This window comes from Nanorana parkeri, unplaced genomic scaffold (genome assembly GCF_000935625.1).
Source record: "Nanorana parkeri isolate BGI_ZX_2015 unplaced genomic scaffold, ASM93562v1 scaffold215, whole genome shotgun sequence".
NCBI classification, from domain to species: domain Eukaryota; kingdom Metazoa; phylum Chordata; class Amphibia; order Anura; family Dicroglossidae; genus Nanorana; species Nanorana parkeri.
This window is the reverse complement of record NW_017306483.1, coordinates 1,309,908-1,329,841: the sequence shown is the minus strand read 5'-3', so window position 1 is coordinate 1,329,841 and position 19,934 is coordinate 1,309,908. Positions and strand designations below refer to the sequence as shown.

At 43.6% G+C, this 19,934-nt stretch overlaps 1 protein-coding gene across 1 annotated transcript; it reads left to right on the top strand.

Moving 5' to 3' along the window:
- Positions 1–242: 242 nt before the first annotated feature.
- Positions 243–19,720, top strand: LOC108786520 (class I histocompatibility antigen, F10 alpha chain-like). The gene is made up of 7 exons (XM_018555837.1): positions 243–346; positions 4,855–5,115; positions 6,861–7,139; positions 12,439–12,717; positions 15,905–16,003; positions 18,789–18,821; positions 19,593–19,720. Exons 1-7 carry the CDS (start codon positions 301–303, stop codon positions 19,718–19,720), a joined length of 1,125 nt encoding a protein of 374 aa, XP_018411339.1. The 5' UTR covers positions 243–300.
- Positions 19,721–19,934: the final 214 nt, after the last annotated feature.

Genomic DNA, 19,934 nt, shown 5'->3' with positions numbered 1-19,934 from the left:
TCAGCCGACTCAGCAAGTGAGCCGAAGAACCGATTCATTTCAAAGATCCGAACCTCCCATCTCTAGTGTGTGAATGTCTCCGGGTTTCACTTTCACTTTGTGGCTTCTCTCCAACCTTCTCAGTGTCACTCTGCCTGGTAACTGCTGACCATCTCTGTAATCATTTACCTATTGGAGGAAGATGAAGCGTCGTCCAATCAGCACACAGCTCCGCCCCCCCCCCCCCCCACCGGATCCCGGACTCACTGTGTGTGACTTTTCCTGAGCTCTGTGAAGTTTTGTTTTGGTCTCTCCGGGAGGATGAAGATGACGCCCCTCATCCTGATGATTCTGGGGGTGTACGGTGGTAAGTAGAGGACAATCTATATTCATCTTGTAAGTTGGAAGTTTTGTATAGAATTGTAGAAATCAATGTTCAGTGTGAAGTGAGCGGTGATAAAGGGAGAAGTATTGTGCAAATGACCAGCGTGGGATGTCGCTGTGTATAGAGAGGTGAGGGGTCAGACCCCCTGTTGTGAGAGGTAAAGGGGTCAGACCCCCTGTCAGGTTTGTATAGAGAGGTGAGGGGTCAGACCCCCTGCCAGGTCTGTATAGAGAGGTGAGGGGGTCAGACCCCCTGCCAGGTCTGTATAGAGAGGTGAGGGGTCAGACCCCCTGTCAGGTCTGTACAGGTCCTATTGGTTTACCTGATAGCTGATAGTGATTTGCATTGCTGTGTAAGCATTTCCTCTTTTTTTGATGTTTAGTGTAAATTTGTCTTCCATTTGCTTTCTTTTTTTGTATGTTCTTACTTGAAAAATCTTTGTTAATAAAAAAAATTATAAAAAAAGTTTTGTCTTTAGATTTACTTTAAGGCCTCATTCACAATGCTAACAGCCGGCGCGTTCAGATCCGTGCTGCGTGCACTAGGGCTGCAACAACTAATCGACATAATCGATTATTGAAAAAGTTGTCAATTTTTTCAATAATCGATTTATCGCCTTCCGATCAGTTGGCCCTGTTCACGGCTCCACACGCTGTGCGCCGCACCTCCTCCCCACCTCACGCTCGCCGCTGCCAGACCCGCTCGCATCAACATGCCGCACCTCCTCCCCACCTCACATTTCCTGCCCATCCACATCCACGATCGGCACAGGGACGCGGGGAGATGTAGTAAGGAGGAGCAGGTGTGGGGGGATGACAGCTGCTGATAGACAGGTCCGATCTCAGAAGCACGTTGCTGGAAGACTGCACTTTCCCACACATGGTGCTCTATAATGTATTGCTGGGATTTGTTGTACTCCTCTATAGCTGGTGATATTCTGCATTACGCTGTATAGAGGACTACAAGTCCCAGCAATAATACATTATACAGCGCAATGCAGAATACCACCAGCTGTAGAAGAGTACAACAAATCCCAGCAATAGTACATTATACAGTGGTACAATGCTAAATACCACCAGCTATAGAGGACTACAAAACCCAGCAATAGTACATTATACAGCACAATGCAGAATGCCTACAGCTATTATGTACTATTGCTGGGATTTGTTGTGGTCCTCTATAGCTGGTGATATTCTGCATTGTGCTGTATAATGTACTATTGCTGGGATTTGTAGTCCTCTATAGCCGGTGCCATTCTGCATGCATTGCTGTATAATTTTACACTTTCCATTTCACTATATTGCACACCGCACTATCTTTTTTTTTTTCTTTTTTACTTCCACCGCTCCAAGCTTGCTCCTGTGATAGACTACAACCTCAATACAAACTAGTAGTCCTATCACTGGAGCCATTTTTTAAACTTTATTTTATAGTTTATCCGATTAATCGAACCTAATAATCGGCTAACTAATCGATTTTGAAAATAATCGTTAGCTGCAGCTCTAGCGTGCACGACCGTATCGGGCCGCTCCCGGGAAGGACAGGTGCTGCGTGTCATTGTACCCAGCAGCCTGTTCTTCTCTGTGGGAGTACGCCGCCATACGCTCGCCCGAGCTGCACGTCCGTGTGGGTGCGGGTGTCCATACTCGTACGCTGACAGGATGGATCCTGTCTGCGTCCGAGCACATACATCCGCACCCACACGGACGTGCAGTTTGTGTGAGCGTACAGCGGTGTACGGCTCGTCCTCTCATAGGCCTCATTCACACTGTTCAGAGCCGGCCCATACAGATCCGTGTGGCGTGCACGGCCGTATCGGGCCACTCCCGGGAAGGACAGGTGCTGCGTGTGATTGTACATGTCTGTGTACGAGTACAGACACCTGCACCCGCATTGATGTGCAGCTCGGGTGAGCGTACGGCCGCATTTTCCCATAGAGCAGAACAGGCTGCTGCCTATTTACCCGACGTGACCCCGTCTTTTATATTTTACCAAAAAATTGGGTAATAATGTTTTATAACATAACGTAGGGAGAACAGGTTTTTTTCCAAAATTTTCAGTACTTTTTTCATTATACAGTAAAAATAAAAACCCCAGTGGTGATTAAATACCCCCAAATGAAAGCCCTATGTGTCCTCAAAAATTGATATAGAATGTATTTCAGTACAGCGTTGCATGACGGAATAAATGTCAGTCAAAGTACCGCAGCGCTGAATACTGAAAAATGGCCTGGACAGGAAAGGGGTGTAAACACCACGGTCAGCAAGTGGTTAAAGAAGCTCGCAGGCACTCAGACAAGATAGATTCAAAGAAAATATAAGAAAACAGGAAGAATTTTCATTTTCAGCAAATTCACCCTCTCAATCAGCAACAAAGGTAAGTTCTTCCATGCCAGTAATCTACCCTTCAACTTGGAAAATAATGGAAGAAGGTTCAAAGAGTAATAATCCGAAACTCAAGTAGCAATCCGAACCGCTAAGTAAGTAATTTGGGGGACAGATTGCAAAGTAACAGAACTACCAATCCCATAGTGCCCGAATCTAACGGAAGAATATGTGATTTGGTCCAATTTATCCGCAGGCCCGAGAACATGGAAAAATAAATCCAGAATCCAGAGAAACTCCCTAAGGGAGGGACCTGCATCGGCCAAAAAGAATATTAAATCATCTGCATAAAGTGCAAGCCTCTAATAGAACCCACCCAAAGCCCACCAGAGATCCAGAGGATCACATTGCCACCATCAATGGCTCCATCATCAAGGCAAAGAGCCCCGGGGACAAGGGGCAACCCTACCGGGTACCCCTACCCACAGAAAATCTGAGAGTGCCATGCCTATTTTAAAAGAGGATTTAGGATTACTGTAGAGAATAGCAATTCAGCGATGGAAATTAGGACCAAATCCCATATGTGTTAGAACTACTCCCATATAACCCCACTCCACTGAGTCAAAGGCCTTCTCAATATCCAGAGAGACCAAAGCTCTAGAACCGACATTTACATGAGAGAGTTGTAGGTTCGTAAAAACTCTATGTAATGCTGAGCACACACCTTACAACCATCGCAAGACGAAAGTCTTGCGATGGTTGTAAGGTACGAAAAAATTTACGATCTGCCTATCTTGGACAGGCAGATCATACTTGCGATGATCACAAGCCGCGCCCCCCTGAGGGGCTTGCGCACACCGGCCTGTCCGGCTTTTATCGTACAAACATGCTACACACCCGGCGAACATAGTACGATGCTCGGCGGGTTTTCGAACATGTCCGTAAGTTAAAAGTAGTGCGACCTTACAGTATTAGATACTAAACCCAGGAATAGTTGGTTACTGAAAGCCATATCTAGTCTTGAGTAGGAGCCATGGGTATAGGACACATATGAGAAACCCCTAAGCCCAGGGTGCTTCCACCCCCAAACCTCCATAAGAGAAGCAACCTCAGCTCACACTAACAACTCAGTACCAGGCGCTAATGCAGGATTCAGAGAATCCAAAGTAGGGTCAAGGACATTATTAAAATCCCTAGCAAATACCACAGGGATAGGGAGAAATTAAACTGCAAATGTGTGTGAGTGCACCTCCAAAACCAGAACCACATAGTGACCCCCTGGATCCAGAAAAAACCTGTACAATAGTACAAGGCAAAGATTTACTAATACGAATAGATACCCCCCTGGCATAAGCTGAGTAGGTAGCATGCAAGGTTCTCTGAATCCAGGGATGACGCAACGCCAACACTCGCTTACCTTCCAAATGTGTCTCCTGCAATAGAATCTTGCCCCACTCAATATGGCCACAAGCGCCGGCCATATTAAGTGGGGCAACTCAGATTAATAACGTGCTGGATTAGTCTGACCCTAGTTCATTTTAATACTTTATTGCTGTGTAGTATGTGTATAAGGAAATGCCGCAGGTGGCGCACGTGCAGTACAGCCTTCTCGGCCAAACCTCTTCTAACTAAACCGGAAGTCAGGTCATTGTAGATCTCGAGGAGTTGGAGTTTTCGACAGAACCCCCCGGCAATGCCTTAGTACTGCCAGGATTTATCCGCGATCATAAATCCGGCCCTATGAGTGTCTGACTTCCTCTACAGCACTTATATTAAAGCTGCAATGACATTATTAAACTGGAACTTCCATAAATGTGACACCACAAGACCCGATTCCTCCTCCCGAGGCTCCTTCCCTCCATGATATTGCAGCAGGGCAGGAGAGACTCCAACATACATGATGGTGATTGGAGGAGAAGAGATAGAAGTTTGGAATGACGGATCATATACGGAGATTGTTGTCTCTGATCATTGTACATACATCCCATCTCTCTCACATCGGGGGGATTATTTCTGTACATTGTTCTCTTCATATAAAGTAGACATGAGCCGATATTCTTATTCAGCAGAAATCTGGGTCAGTGATGAAACTTGTATTTCTCCATTATATACATTATGATGTGATGTAACAGGATTTGTAGATAACAGTCTCTATGTCTCTCTCAGACACTCACACTCTGCGGTACTATTACACTGGAGTCTCCTCTCTGGGATCCGGACTTCCTGTCTTCTCTTCAGTCGGATATTTGGATGATCGGGAGATAACAAATTATAATAGTGACACTCATCATTGTCTTCCCAAGACTGAGTGGATGAAGAAACTGGGATCTGAATACTGGGAGAGAGAGACACAGACAGGTCAGAACAATGAGGCCGTGTCCAAACATGGTGTGCTGACAGCGATGAGCCTATACAACCAGACTGGAGGTGAGAGAATTCTTCCACATTTATATGACACACACACCAGATACAGGGAGGAGATTCACCAACTATTCCTCCGGCTGAGAAAACACAGGAGAGACATTTCATGATTTACTAGAAGATCTCAGACTGATGAATACATTCTTCCGTCATCTGATCAGAATTAGCACCGCACCTATTATAATATATCACACCGACCTCCTATAGGAAACCCATCCTGAGGGAAATATGGAGGCCGCCATTGGTGATCGCCTCTACTCAAGATGCTGTTTGCCTAACTGCCATGCTGACCCATTGCTTTCAATGCATTGAGGGTCCATTTAGATTTATGTGTTTGGTGTATAAAGGTGCATTTTCTGTAGCGTTAGGAAGGTGTGTTGTTGTCCGTCAATATGCGTTTCCATTGTCCACTGATATGTGTTTTGACTTGTGTTTCCAGTGCTTTTTCTTACATTAATGTTTGGAGTGGATAGAGTTAAACACCAATGACCAAGGCTTTTTAATACCTGTTGCCCACACATAAAATTGCATGTTACATACATTCTGATGCATTGCCATTCTTCTATGGCCAACTTCTATGGACCACCCAACGCACTAAAAGGCGAAAGAAATAGACACGTCATATTTTTTAAAATGTGCTGCACTGCAGCTCTGAGATGGGTAGAGACAAAATATTATGGGGAACCACAACACATGCATTCAGGGCTGATTGAATCTAATGATCTGCGCTTATAGATAATAAACTGCTAATATGGGTGATGAAGCTACCACAATACAGACCAAAAAGTCCCAAGCATATACAATCAATGACGATTATGAGGCGCTAGATACCCTATTGTACCTAAATAATAATAACAATTCTGTAAGATACCCAATATTCTTAATTAATAGTGAAAATTAGAAGTGAAAAATAATCATGATGTGCCACAAACAAACTATAATGGTCCATTACAACCATCCAGATATATATTATCACAATGGATAATTGGTGACTTTGTAATCAAAATCAATAATAAATCTTTATAATGTGATAAATGTGATGAATGTCAATTCATATTAATAATTCGTGACTCATCACGTTCTCAAGGGGATAGAAGGTCAATTATTTTAGTATTACGAGCATGCTAAAAAATCCGCCAAAAATCATACGATTGTGTGTGTGGGGGTCATTCTCCTTGGATGCACGATCGATGCAGTGACACCGGGAGGTGCTTATTGAGGTGATTGCAGGTCTCTTTATGGATTTCCTGTGACATGATCTCCCTGTCCAAGCTGCAGCCATGATGAGGGAAGATATTCACCGTCACTGGGGGAGGGGTAATGTGCACAGTGTGTGATTGGCTGTTAGGACATGGAGGGAAACAGCAGCCAATGAGATGATGATCTGAAGATATCACACCTGATTGGTGAATATGTTTATCAGGTGAGGACAGCCAATCAGTTATGAGATCCTCCGTCCAGTGCTGGAATGTGAGTCTGTGACCCCATTCTGGGGTGTCACTGGGAGCCGGGTGTCTTATTCTCACATACTGAGGATTTGTATCCGAGTTTCCATTAGAAAGGAGCTTTCTGCCATAGTGGAGTGATATATATCTGTAGTACTGGCAGCATCATTATAAGGAGAGCGCTGTGCTGTATATGTACTCCCTGCCTACAAACATATATCCCCCAATATCATCACCTTCTACACAGCACATATTACATACATGACACACTCTACTCCCGTGTAACATCTTCTATACTGTCTGCAGGGATCCATATTGTCCAGAACATGTACGGCTGTGAGCTGAAAGATGACGGCACCACTGACGGGTATGATCAGTACGGATATGATGGGAGAGATTTAATGTATCTGGACACAAAGAATGGGATCTATATCCCGACCATGAAGGAGGTTCAGATCACCACACAGAGATGGAACAGCCTGGAGGAGAAAAGGGGGGAGAGATGGAAGAATTATGTGGAGAATGTCTGTATTCCATGGTTGAAGAAATACACCGAGTACGGGAGAGAAGATCTGGAGAAGAGAGGTGACTGATCTATATTACAGAAAATTGTTATCTGTACTTACCGTAATTTTCCTTGTTTGGCTCTCCTTCATGTCAGCATACCAATGGTTGAAGAAAATAGGTCACCAGCACTCCATAAGTTAAAATGAATGAGTCCTTTTAATGGACAATGATGTCACAGAAATCCAACATGAGCCGACGTTTCGGGGCCACACAGGGTCCCTTCTTCAAGGCAAGAGATGTGACGCATCTCTTGCCTTGAAGAAGGGACCCTGTGTGGCCCCGAAACGTCGGCTCATGTTGGATTTCTGTGACATCATTGTCCATTAAAAGGACTCATTCATTTTAACTTATGGAGTGCTGGTGACCTATTTTCTTCAATCTTGTGTTTTGCACGGTGCCATCCGTGAAGTTACTTCGAGCACCATTTATTTGATTGTTGGCCGGGACTGCTGAAAGGTGTGCGGAGGGCACCTCCATCAATAGCATACCAATGGGTTTACTCTGCCCCCAACTCCAGGTAGTATAAATCCTCCCTCCTTCACTCCACATATGACTTTAACACGCCGAGCGAAGGTAAACAGGTTGGGAAAAATATGCGGACATGAGGGAGAGCCAGGAAAGGAAAATTACGGTAAGTATAGATAACAATTTTCTGTACTATAGTACATTATACCTACACAATATATACACACACTATACTATATACACACTATATCTGCACACACTACACTATATACACTTTACTTACACACTGTATACATACTATACTATATGCAATAGGGGGAATTTATGAAAATTGGAGCAGACAAATTCTGGAGCAGATCTGGACTGCAACCAATCAGCTTCTCTGTCTCATTTTTTAAATCTTACCTGAGCAAACTGAAGTGAGATGCTGATTGGTTGCCATGGACAAGAGCTCCATATTCTGTCTGCTCCAGTTTTGATAAATTCCTCCCACTATGCCTACACACTATATTCCATCTTTACAGCATCCTAGTAAAGATCTCCCGATGTGTCTGCACCCATATGTTAAAAGTATGGGATGCACTTAGAATGGGAAGACTTCAGAACTCTGCATATTATGGCCCTTTGACCCCTGTCATGGATAATCCAGAATTTAGGCCAGGAGTAGAGACACAAAAAATATTTATGTGGTATAAGGCAAAATTGTCCCCCATTTACTTGGCTTTGACTGAGGAGGAGTTGGAAACTTGTACGGAATTGCTTGGAGAATCAACTGAGGAGGAGACAGTGGCTGAGATATTTTCAACTTCAAGATTTTTACAATAAGTTTCAGAGCAGGAAGCAGATACTTAGGGAAATGACATTATTGGACAAACTGTATTTGAGAGAAGGGGTACCGCAACACGTAGTTTCAGTATTTTATAATATATTGCTGATATCAGTGACCCCAAAAATACCATATTATATAATGGAGTGTGAAAGAGAGTTGGATTGTAAGTTCTCATACAGTATAGTGAGCCGATAAAATCATACACACTGACACATAAGCTCTCGATGGTAAGTAATGTGCAGGAAAGAAATTGTACAATTTTGACAAGGTGGTATCGTTGCCCAGCCAAACTGCATGCAATTTTCCCACAGGTTTCTAGTAAATGCTGGAGATGTCAACAGTCATTAGGGACAGTGGCACCTATATGGTGGGAGTGCCCTCGGATTAAAACTTTTTGGACAAGGGTATTAAATGTTTACAACATATATCAAAAACAAGAGTGGAACGCACACCTCAGATAGCATTACTTTCCATTCCCCAGGGGGGGGATAGCAACAGCAAAGAAGGGCCTCCTCCATTTTTTCCTAAGTGCAGCTAGGACAGTTATACCGCGGTATTGGAATTCAACAGAACCTCCAACACTGTGGCAATTGATGGAGGACATGTTTTTTCAACAGCGGATGGAAGATCTTGGGGCTAGGATGCAAGACAGATTCCCTCGGTTCTTGGACACGTGGGATAGTTGGATTTAAAGTTGTAAGATTGCTCAAATAGAAGAAATAGCGGGAAAAGGGCCTACCCAAGGGTATATGGTATAAATTGTATACATTCAAATTTATAAGGCGCCAGCCTGTCCAAAACTTTAAAAACATTTTTTTTTATAGTGGAAGTTTGTTTATCTGGAATGAAGTTGAAGATGGTTTAGCTCTGGCTTTATAGCACCTCTTCTTAGGCCTCATTCACACTGCTTAAACCTATTTCGGGTCGTTCCCAGGAAGGACACCTGTGATTGCTAGCAGCAGCCTGTTTTTCGCTTTGGGAGGACACGTCCGTACGCACACCCGAATTGCACATCCATGCAGGTCCGAGTGTCTGTGCTCCGCTGCAGACAGGATCCATCCTCTCTGCGTCTGAGTACGGACACCCGGACCCGTACAGATGCTCCGCCTCCTGAGATAGATCACAGCCGTCACCGCCGCAGACTGCTCCCTATCCTGACACAGGAGGCCAAGCCAGGAGGTGTGGGAGGAGAACTCTGTCTCCTGTGACATATCGCAGCTGTCACCGACCCGGACCGCTCTCCATCCCGACACAGGAGGCCAAGAAGGGAGGTGAGGAAGGAGATCTTGGCCTCCTGCAATGATGACAGCTGTCACCGCGCCGCTCTCCATCCTGAAAGCTCCTCTCCTCCTCACTGGGCACTGGCGCTGCATCGCAAGGCACACAGACCGATGCCCAGCGGGGAGGAGAGAAGCTGGGATACACTGAATTTTCAGCCGTCATGGCACTTTCAACCGAAATGTTTCAGCGGCTGAAATTTTGGTGCATCCTTAATTATAGGGCTACATGCACAGGGCTGTAAGAAATTTACTGATCATGTACATGTTTTTTTTTTCTGGCTCAAAAGTTCAATCGTAATGATCAGTAAAAAGCTTGCACTTAGATGTGTTTAAATGCTTAAAGGGTAATTCCAGATTCCCAGGCGAATTTAGGAAAATGGAATTGCCCCCTTTTCCCCCCCCCAAATCTTTTTACCTTTAGCTAAATGCTCCTTGCCCTCCTCTGGTGCCGGTGTACTACCCATACTCCGTACAAAGCAGTGCACTCTGTGCTCTGTATTTTAAATCTAATTTTCTTGTTTTAGCTTCATGTACACGAGTATATGCATAAACATGTGTTTACATGCATATGCGCATAAAATTTATGTTTTCAGACGTAGATTTTTCGATTTTTGTCTTACGAATCTGAACACAGCGCATGTTTAAGCACCTCTGTGAACCTAAGCCTTCTACTGAGAACTAAATTCAGCCACAGAAGACTCTGAGAGGGCTATAGACTCCTGAAACACAAGAATTCTACCCAGACACAATTATTCAGACAGCAGTAGTAACTGACAAATAATGCAATGCATGGTAAAATGAATCTCGGGGTCACCAATGGGTGAACTAAAACTATCAGGTTGTTGAATCCGTGTTGTTAAATCAAAGTGTAGGTGTTTATAACCTTTAGTGCATATTCTGCTACCATACCCTAGTGGTAGCCAGTGAGATATTAAGTACATAATTTCACTTAGTGCAAAAGTGCAATGAAATAAACCTTATTATAAAAAATTACCTTGTTACAATCAATTAATAGTATAAAAAACGTGTATCAAATTAGTCAAATTTGGTAAAATAATTTAGTTCAAACCCCTGTACCAAACCGCTATGGAGAAAAAACTGCAATGCTTGCTGGCGGTCATATTTGCTGCACACTTAAATCAATGTGATTCTAATGAGATTACAGTCAACAAGCGGGTAAATCTCTCAGTAGCAAATAGATTTAATCACCAATTCAGAAGGACTCAGAAGGACACACATCCAACTGATGAGGCCAGGAAAATGGAGAGCCAGGAACCTATATTGATGTGATTATGAAATGTAGTAATTTATAGATACATTCTAATTCCATCCAACGTCTAAAGTAGATCTGTCACAGACCTGGACAAGAGGAGACCTTCAATGAAAACCACTAAGGAAAATGATCAGTAGATCCAGAGATTATATGCAAAAGTTGAATATTCTCCTTCCTCCTAAGCCTTCCTATGGGTCCTTTTAAAAGTTGCTCTTAATGATAAATTGGGACGCTCAAGTGGTGGAAGGGGGTCAGTCTCAACTGTTACAGGAATACCTGAGACGTCAATACATCTAGTCTGTCTCATGATCTACTGATGGCTTTAGGGAAGGTAACCTCTTCTTTTGTATATCCTCATATACTCGGTGTAAAGTGGGGACTTCTTAAGTTGTGATTGTTTTCTTAGGTGATTCTCCAGTTTCAGACAGCCCAGAACAAGTGCAGTTGAGAACATGTGCAAAAAACATGCAATTGAAAAAGTAGTGCAAGCTCTGAAGAAAACAGGTGCAAACCACGTGCAGTTGGAAACGTAGTCCAAGCTCTGGTGAAAACAGGGGCACATGTTAAAAGGTAGATTTACACATAAAATAAAATGAAGCTAAAACTGTCGCAATTGCTTTGATAAATTCCCCCCAGTATATTCAGTCAGTATACATTTATCATAATTAGCATTTCTTTTGTCTCTGTTTGTTGTTGCTCTATTATGTATCCTGATTTTACAGACTTCCCTCCTATTCGTTGTCTTTGTAATAGCAAATTCCTTTAGCATCACTGCTGGGGGCAGCTGAAATGAAACCAGTTATCCACACACAGAAAGTCCAATGTTTGATCAGGCTGGTAGACTTCAAAAAGGAACAATAAAGTACAACCACTGTGTAGCACTGCTAATTTGGAAGCACGGCTTGTATATGTAATGGACACATATGTCTGCTCATATGTGTCTCTATTAGCCATATACAAAGGTCATTGGTTCTCACTGGTAATGAGGAGGGAATTAGTTGCAACTAAAATAGACAGTACGTTTTACCAATGCTCCTAAGTATCTTAAAACCTTAAAAGTCCTCTTCTTCCTTCCATATCTGACCCCTTTACAAATTATCATATTCTCACTACAGGTTCATGTTAAATTGACTCCTTTGTAACGTGTAATTCTAATATCTGATGTCACATACTGCTCCCTATAACACTCAGATTCCTTTATCCATTTCATAAATTTCACTGCTCACATCTTTCTCACACTGATGATGTTTGTACGAGGCAACGGAGTTGGCTGCAGACACTGCACTTCTACAGATTTTTATTGCACATGTGTGTGCTTGTTTTTTATCCTTTTCACTGCACAATTGGCTTGTACTGTCCTAATTTACACAGACCTACCCTATTATTATTTAATGCTCATATGAAAGTCATCAGAACATGTGATCTTCTGTACAACCAGCAGATTTTTATTTTGCTCTTTTTCTCTCTCAGTGCGTCCAGAGGTGAAGGTGTGGGGCCGTCCTCAGTCAGACGGGTTGACAAGACTTGAGTGCCTGGTGTATGGGTTTCACCCCCGGGCTGTGCATGTGAAGTGGGTGAGGAATGGGGTAGATGATGTTCTTTCAGATGAAATGAGTCCAATTCTCCCCCATCCTGACGGCACCTATCAGATCAGAGTCAGTGTGGAAGTGCCAACAAGGGAGGAAGACACTTACTCCTGTTATGTGGACCACAGCAGTCTGGGGACTAAGACTCTCAGTGTGAAATGGGGTGAGTGAAATTTACATAGACTATATGACACCTGAAAGAATGTGGTAAGAGTGCAAACTGTTTGTTGTGGAAATATAATGTGGCAATTCAACTCTCTATAAGCTTCCTATGCTGAAATACAAAGGGCATTTTAATGGGATCTCCACACATAGCAGTGTTTTTATTTTTATTTTTTTAGGTTGGATGTATTGTCATGTTATACTGTATTATGACCACTAGATGGAGCTGTTCATTGAAGGACATGGCCATCTCTTTATTCAATGGAAGGGTTATATCGCCACTTGCAGGAGGATGCTAGGCACAAAACAAGCAGCACAGCCTTGGGGACGGCCCCTACTATTGGCTCAACAGTAGCTAGAGGCAGCTCAGTTTTTTGCCTAGCGTCGAGGAGTAAGAACCTAGCTCCCTGTGGGATCTTCGTCACGTGTTTATTTTTGTTCCTGTTCCTCAGCGTGGATCTTCAATCAACAGCCAAGCTGGGTGACAGGCTGAATATCCTAGATCCTTGTAGCCTCCCCAGCTCAGCAGCTGGGCACACGTAATGTAACGTACTTGCCTCTCCTCCGTTCCGGTCTCCGGAGGTGGCGCCACCTTCTCCTCCACGGCATTATCCTGCTCCTCCCTCCTACCTGGTTTAAGGCTCCAGATTCAATTGCTCTGCGTCAGTGCAAAGTGCAGACGCAGGGCAATACCTCCCCCACACGTCCTCGCTGTAACCTGCTCTCCACTCCTTCAAAACATACCCCTCATATCATCGTCTCAGCTGCAGACTACTGCTCTGAGGATCCATCCTTCCAAAGCTGGGTATTGATAGAGTCCTGCTTCTCTTGCTCATATGCCTCCTTCTGCACTATTGTCAGCTGCCGCTCCTGGCAATTGTCCAGCTTCTCTGTGTGTTGATGGATTCCAGCCCTGTGTGAAGACCAACCCTCTCTGGGACAGCTGACAGGCTGCTTATCAGCATATACAGATTCATCCAACCTGCTCCCCATCCAGATTACTGCACAACTTGATCCATCCTTCACTACAGGTTGTCAAGCTGTGTTTCACATTTTTCCATCCCTACTAATTAAAGTACAAGCTTGCTCAGCAGATGCCTCCTGAACACGTCGCCACCTCAAGCCTGTCTAAATGCAAGTAACAATTTAAAACAATTGTCCTTGGTGGGACTTATTCCCAAATATTATTTAATCTGTTTCCATGAACTGGTTATCATATACCTTATACTTCCTTGTTACATAAAAAGGCCAGATAACTGTCTAGAGACTTTGATTTATCCCAGTTATTCTGTCTTTGTTGTATTCATTCTACTAATCTGCAGCTGTGATCCAAGGAATTAAGCACTACTGAGCATATTGTGTTACACGCAGAGCCCTTTTTGATGGCTGGTTTGGCTGCAACAGCCCCTTTCCGGAATCTGGGGCAGCCTGTGAGACATCTCACGTTGGGCCACATATGATTGAGCAGTCTGGGGATGATTTGTCACAGTGTCCCCCCTAGGCTCCCAGCACCCCCGCCACAGTGGGAGGCAATTTGGGAAGGGAAATGGCACCATTGCAATTGTCCTGGTCAGGTAAGTGGAAGTGTACCTCCTGTCCCCTGGGGAGCAGACTGTGTGCCTGTATTCTCCCTTTGTGTTTGGGCTGCAGGGGGCCACCTCTCCACTCTGTGGGTCACCTCACTGCCGATAGGCTCATCTACCTCCCTTCATCCCCAGCCACCCTGTGTTCCCTGGCCACCATTTCTCGTTGGATTAGACAGGTTATTGTTCAGGCCAATGCCCTTAGGGGTCAGTCTCTGCCTTTTCTGATCTCATCTGGTCTTTTCAGCGTCAAAACTGTAGTGCACACCTTCACTCGGTTTTACAGAGTTGATGTTGTTGCCTCTGTGAATGCGGGTTTCAGCCGCAAAGTTCTGCAAGCGGCTGTTTAGTGTTTGGGTTTCTTTTTTTGTTCTATTTGGTTGCCCGCTCCTCATTCTCAGTGATTTGGGATGTCCCTTCCTTTAAATTAAGAAATGGATGTGTCCTTCAATGAACAGGAGAGGAAATAGGATTTTTGCTACTCAACATAAAATCCTTCTCTCTACATTCATTGAAGGACACTGCCCCTTCCCTTCTGGAAGGTGTCTGTCTTGTCTCTACTGATTTGGGATAAACTGAGCTGCCTCCTACTAGTGGGGGTTGAGCCACCAGCAAGGGCCACCCCTAAACTGTGCTGCTTCTTTTGTGCCTTGCATTCTTCTCCTACAGGTGGTGATCTAACCCTTCTGTTGAATAAAGAAATGGCTGTGTCCTTAATGAATGCAGAGAAAAGGATTTTATGGTGAGCACAACAATCCTATTTTCCTATGCTCCTTTGCCCCATCTAGTGGCCATGACTTTAGAACGTTTGTTATTGTCATGATAGGCACAAAACAAACATTCACAGATATTCTCCCTGTGAATTGTTTAAAAATAGACCCCACAGTATATCTCTTCTGTAATTCAGGCTTCTTACCTTCTAGATGACCAAAGTAAAAATAGACAGCACAGCGCTCAATAAGGTGTTCTTTCACGTCAACGTAGCAGGAGGGAGCTACCGTCCTCGAGATCACCAGGAAGTATACTTCCTCACACACCATGCAAAACAAGATAAGAGGGGACAGCGTCCACTCCTAGTGTAAATCATTTTTTTAATGGTAAATGGAGTGCACATACACTAACAAATCACTACACACATTTCGATGAACAATAAATAGCACACATAGATCAAAAAGGCAACCAGAAGGCTGACGCATTTCGGGAGAGATTCCCTCTTCCTCAGAGCTTTCTTGTTTTCTTACCTTCTCGTTTCCATTCTGCCTTTGTGTGGATACTACGCCTACACTCATCACACACGGCTATATAGGAGGATATATGTGCACTGGAATATTCCTGCCTGCCGTTCCTCATACATTTCAAGGCAACTTCATTTTTCAGAATTTTTAATAAATGTTATTCAAAAACCCCTATAAATTATTTAGCATGCAATTTGCATTTACTAGCCCCCAGTTTGAAATTGTATTGTCACACTGATCTAAACAGAGCAGAATCATTTATTTAAAGTTGGCTAATGCTTGTCACAACTTTGTTATCGCAATCATTTATAAGTAAGAATCCCATTATCTCTAACATCTTTATATTCTCTTTATGTTTTATCTCTGTCAGATCCTCTGGGCAATGGCCTCCCATTTGCAGTGATTGTTGGCGTTGTCATTGGGATCCTTGTTGTTCTTGCTGTTATTATCGCAGTTATTTTGTGGCTAAGTAAGTATACGGGAGAGGGAATAATACTTTTCATTGGCACACTAACAATGGATTTTTATTTTCACTGGTATGCAGTCCAGGGGATATACACATTGGATGTCGGTCTGTAATATGCTTTGTATAGTTTGTGTAAACTCAGGGCTTGTGACTTTGTTATTGTTAAGGAACCAAGAAACCAGACAGAAACTTAAAGTGCAGGTTTAAAAAATAAAAGGAGTTTATTGAAAACAACAATAAACATAAATGGCAAAAAACAATAGAGAAAGTGCAGGACGTCGTCTGTGCCAAGCCAGGGGTAAGACAGCCAAAATGGGTAGTCAGCCAAACCAGGTCAGGGAGTACGGAGAACAGGATGAACCGAGACAATAGCTGGGGTCAGGAACCAGAAGATCAGTCAGCCAGAGCCAGGGTCATACAGAGCAGGGACTTCTGAGCACTTGGTAGACCAGAATAAAACACAAGGGCGGAGACTCAATGGACAAGGTGAAGGTTAAATAGTGAACTGGCGCCTGCATCATCACTGTGAGACAGGAATTTGTCAGGAGTCTTGCCAGTAGCAGCAGAATGAAGATGTTTGCTGGTTTGGACATAAGGGGGAGCCAAAGGGGAACAGCAGTGCCAGAAACACTACAAACCATGCTGCAAGTGACTGGACAAGGAAGGGTAAGAAACCCTGACAGTTATTTTAAGGTGCCTATTGACATGAGATGACATTTCGGAGATTTGGCTTATTTGAGGATACAATAGTAAGTCTGCAGACAATTGGCAACAACGTATCTGAGAGGCATCAGGGGAGTGAGAGATCTTACAGGTTAGATTTATAGGGTGGGAAAAATCCCAGGAGCCAGGTAGCCAAGGCTTCTAAAAATGACAGTTGGCACCTTTTTTGAGGTTTTCTCTAGTTCTTGCCAATGGATATGGCTGCTAAAGAAAAAAACCCTGCTGGCTCCTGGGTTGGACAGACTGGCTCCTGAATTTCATATTAATTTCTCCTCCCCTGGGTTATAAAATCTTGAGAAATGGTGACAATGTTTTTTTTTTTTGCAACATATGTACCGTGCCATCCCCTCCCACTCCAAAACCAGCATGTGGAGGGCTGCGCATGGGACACAAAACACTGTGAAAGGTCCAGTCATTCCTGTACATCTGACTTTTCTCCATTGTCTATTGCCAGCTTCTTTCTCACCCTCCGCGCCCCTCCTGACACCCTCTGCGCCCCTCATGACACCCTCTGCGCCCCTCATGACACCCACTGCACCCCTCCTAAGACCTTCCGCACCCCTCATGACACCTTCTGTACTCCTCCTGACAACCTCCACACCCCTCCTGAAACTACCTCTGTGGATGATTACAGTAAGTTGAAAATAAAAACAGAAATGGTTTAATGTTTTATATATTGGGGGGAAAAAAGGTATCAAAATCATGTTTTTTTCCGGGGGGGGGGCCTTTATGGTTTTCTTGCACCGGGGCCCTGAGGGTTCTAGTTACGCCTCTGTTTGGAGTCAATAGGCTAAAGACACTTGCTGAAATAGAAGTATGGGAGCTATCATTGCTGAGTTCTCAACAAAGAAGCTCACAAACTGATCTCACTCCAAAATACTCCAATACCATATATAGGACATATAAAAACAACCAATCTTCATTAATAATAATGTTGGAATAATCTAGTTGCTGCTCTTGGTCAGTACTTGGTGTTGTACACAATGATTTCTCTCAGTAGCGTATCGTGTCCTGACACAGCTGTTTATATTAGGTTAGTGAATGACTAGGCAGTAAAGCAAGGATAAGGATGTCACCTATGGAGATTTCAGCAATGGCAGCTCTCATATTGTGTCTTGAAGTGTGTCTTGAAGGAACTAGTTATTACTTTTAAAATAAACCACATTAAATTGGTCCCCAGTTGATAACACAGGATCCTCAAGGTGCCTTCTTGCACCACTTGAATATCTTCAGATCACCCGGGGTACCCTAATACTTGGGGCATTCTTTTATAGCTGATTCTGTAATCATGTGTTCAACAGAGAAAACAAGGAGGGAAGCGCTACAAACTAAGTGAGAGGGCGTGTTACGGAGCCAGGGAGGAGGGAATGGGAAAGGTTGGGAGGAGCAGTCTTAATTTCTGTGGTCGCTGTATTTTGGTACATTGTCCTTATTACTTTTTGTAATCATGTGTTGCCCAACTCTTTTCCACTCCCATGCCTTCCTATTGGCCAGTAAGGCAGCCTATCACATTTGGAGACATACAGGAAGGTATGACAGGTTGGAAAGAGGAAGCCATGAAAGCTCTGGTTGTTGTTTGCATAACAAATTGATCCCGAGGTTAGGGAATCCCTCAGCAAAATTAAGATTATCTGAGGGCTTAGAAGGGACACCTCCTGTGTGAACTGGGGACCAGATTAACAAGTAAGAACATCCCTCAAGTGAACTTAAACCAGAGACCGGGTCTGCTTTGACAACCAAAAACAAAACAGTGAACACATTAGGCACCTTTTAGAGCATTGCTGAGCTAACTCCCGAGATTTCTGCAGACATGCCCATTACAAGTAATAAAACAAAACCATCACGTAGGAAGGCAAAGCAGGAAGCAGAGCCTGCATATGTAATGAGCAAATACAGCTGCACCCTGTACAAGGTTTTCAAAATATTAACAAATTCCTGATAGTTATATCAAACTGTGCATTGCGTGTAACAATTTACATTTTTACCTGGTAGGAAATATTAATATTACAGTTCATGGGTTGAAGTTCTATTTTCTGGTTACTAACTCCATGTCTTCATATTTCAGAGAAGAACAAGACTGACTATACGAGCACCAACAGTGAGTACTCTACTGCTATGGTCCTTCTATTGCTGTGTTCCTCTGTATATTGGTGTGCTTCCCTGTGTAGCATTTTATAGTATTTGTTGATTTGTATATAATTATATAATCCTTCTAAGCCTAATATACAATGGGGGAAATGTATCATATCTGGAGCAGACAGAACCGGAGGAGCTGTGCATGGCAACCAATCAAAATCTCTCTTCAGTTTGTTCAGTTAAGCTTTAAAAATGAAAGCTAGAAGCTGATTGGTTGCCATTTAACAACTGTTCCAGTTTTGATAAATTCCCCTCAATGTAACCTAGGCTGCCGACACCATCTCCTCAGTGTTCCATTTTATATTAGTATGATTTGTAGTTTATTATCCTTCTAAGCCCAATATACATTGGGTGCAATTTATCAAAACTGGAGTAGACAGAGTCAGGAGCAGCTGTTTTGATAAATTCCCCTCAAAGTAATTCAGCCCGCCGTCACCATCTCCTCCTCATTATTATTAGTGCTTTCTCTACACCCTAATGCCTCACCAAAGTTTTAAAAAAATAAAGTGGTCCTGGGTAATTTTTTTTAAAATTCTTTATTTATAAACTTTATTTATAAATCAGATACACTGATACCGATACGGACTACTGGTACTCGTGAAAATGCCACAATACATTTTTACATAGCTTCCAGGCTGCTCATTTTTTGTACAAATCACTTGTAAAGCAGCCTGCTCATCCTCCAACCCCTCCCCTCCAAGTCATCCCCCCAGCTGCCCCCTCCCCACCATAGTTTTCGGGGTCCCGCTCTTCCGGGGGACCCAGGACCACAGCATGGTAGTTCAAGATAAAGAGCGGAGAGAGCAGAGTGGAGAGCAGTGCGGAGAATGTCTGTTCTCCGCTCTGCTCTATGATCAGTGACACGGGACCGCTGTACTCGCGGAGAGAAGCAGATAGGAGGAGAGAGAGTTAAAGGCTATAAAGGGAAGAAAAAAAAGAGGGGGGAAGTGGCCGGGTAGAGGGACGGGGGGAATGCCATGTTCTCTATCCAGGCCACGCCTAATCATTGGCGAGTTCAGCCGGCCAACAAAGTTTCATATTAACTGGTAAAAGTGAATTCATGCCAGTAAAACCA

Coding starts and splice junctions, on each gene's coding strand:
- LOC108786520 (XM_018555837.1), top strand. CDS start 301: ATGAAGATGACGCCCCTCATCCTGATGATTCTGGGGGTGTACGGTG. Junction 7,140..12,438: donor AGAAGATCTGGAGAAGAGAG/GTGACTGATCTA, acceptor TTTCTCTCTCAG/TGCGTCCAGAGGTGAAGGTG. Junction 18,822..19,592: donor TGACTATACGAGCACCAACA/GTGAGTACTCTA, acceptor TCCCCACCATAG/TTTTCGGGGTCCCGCTCTTC.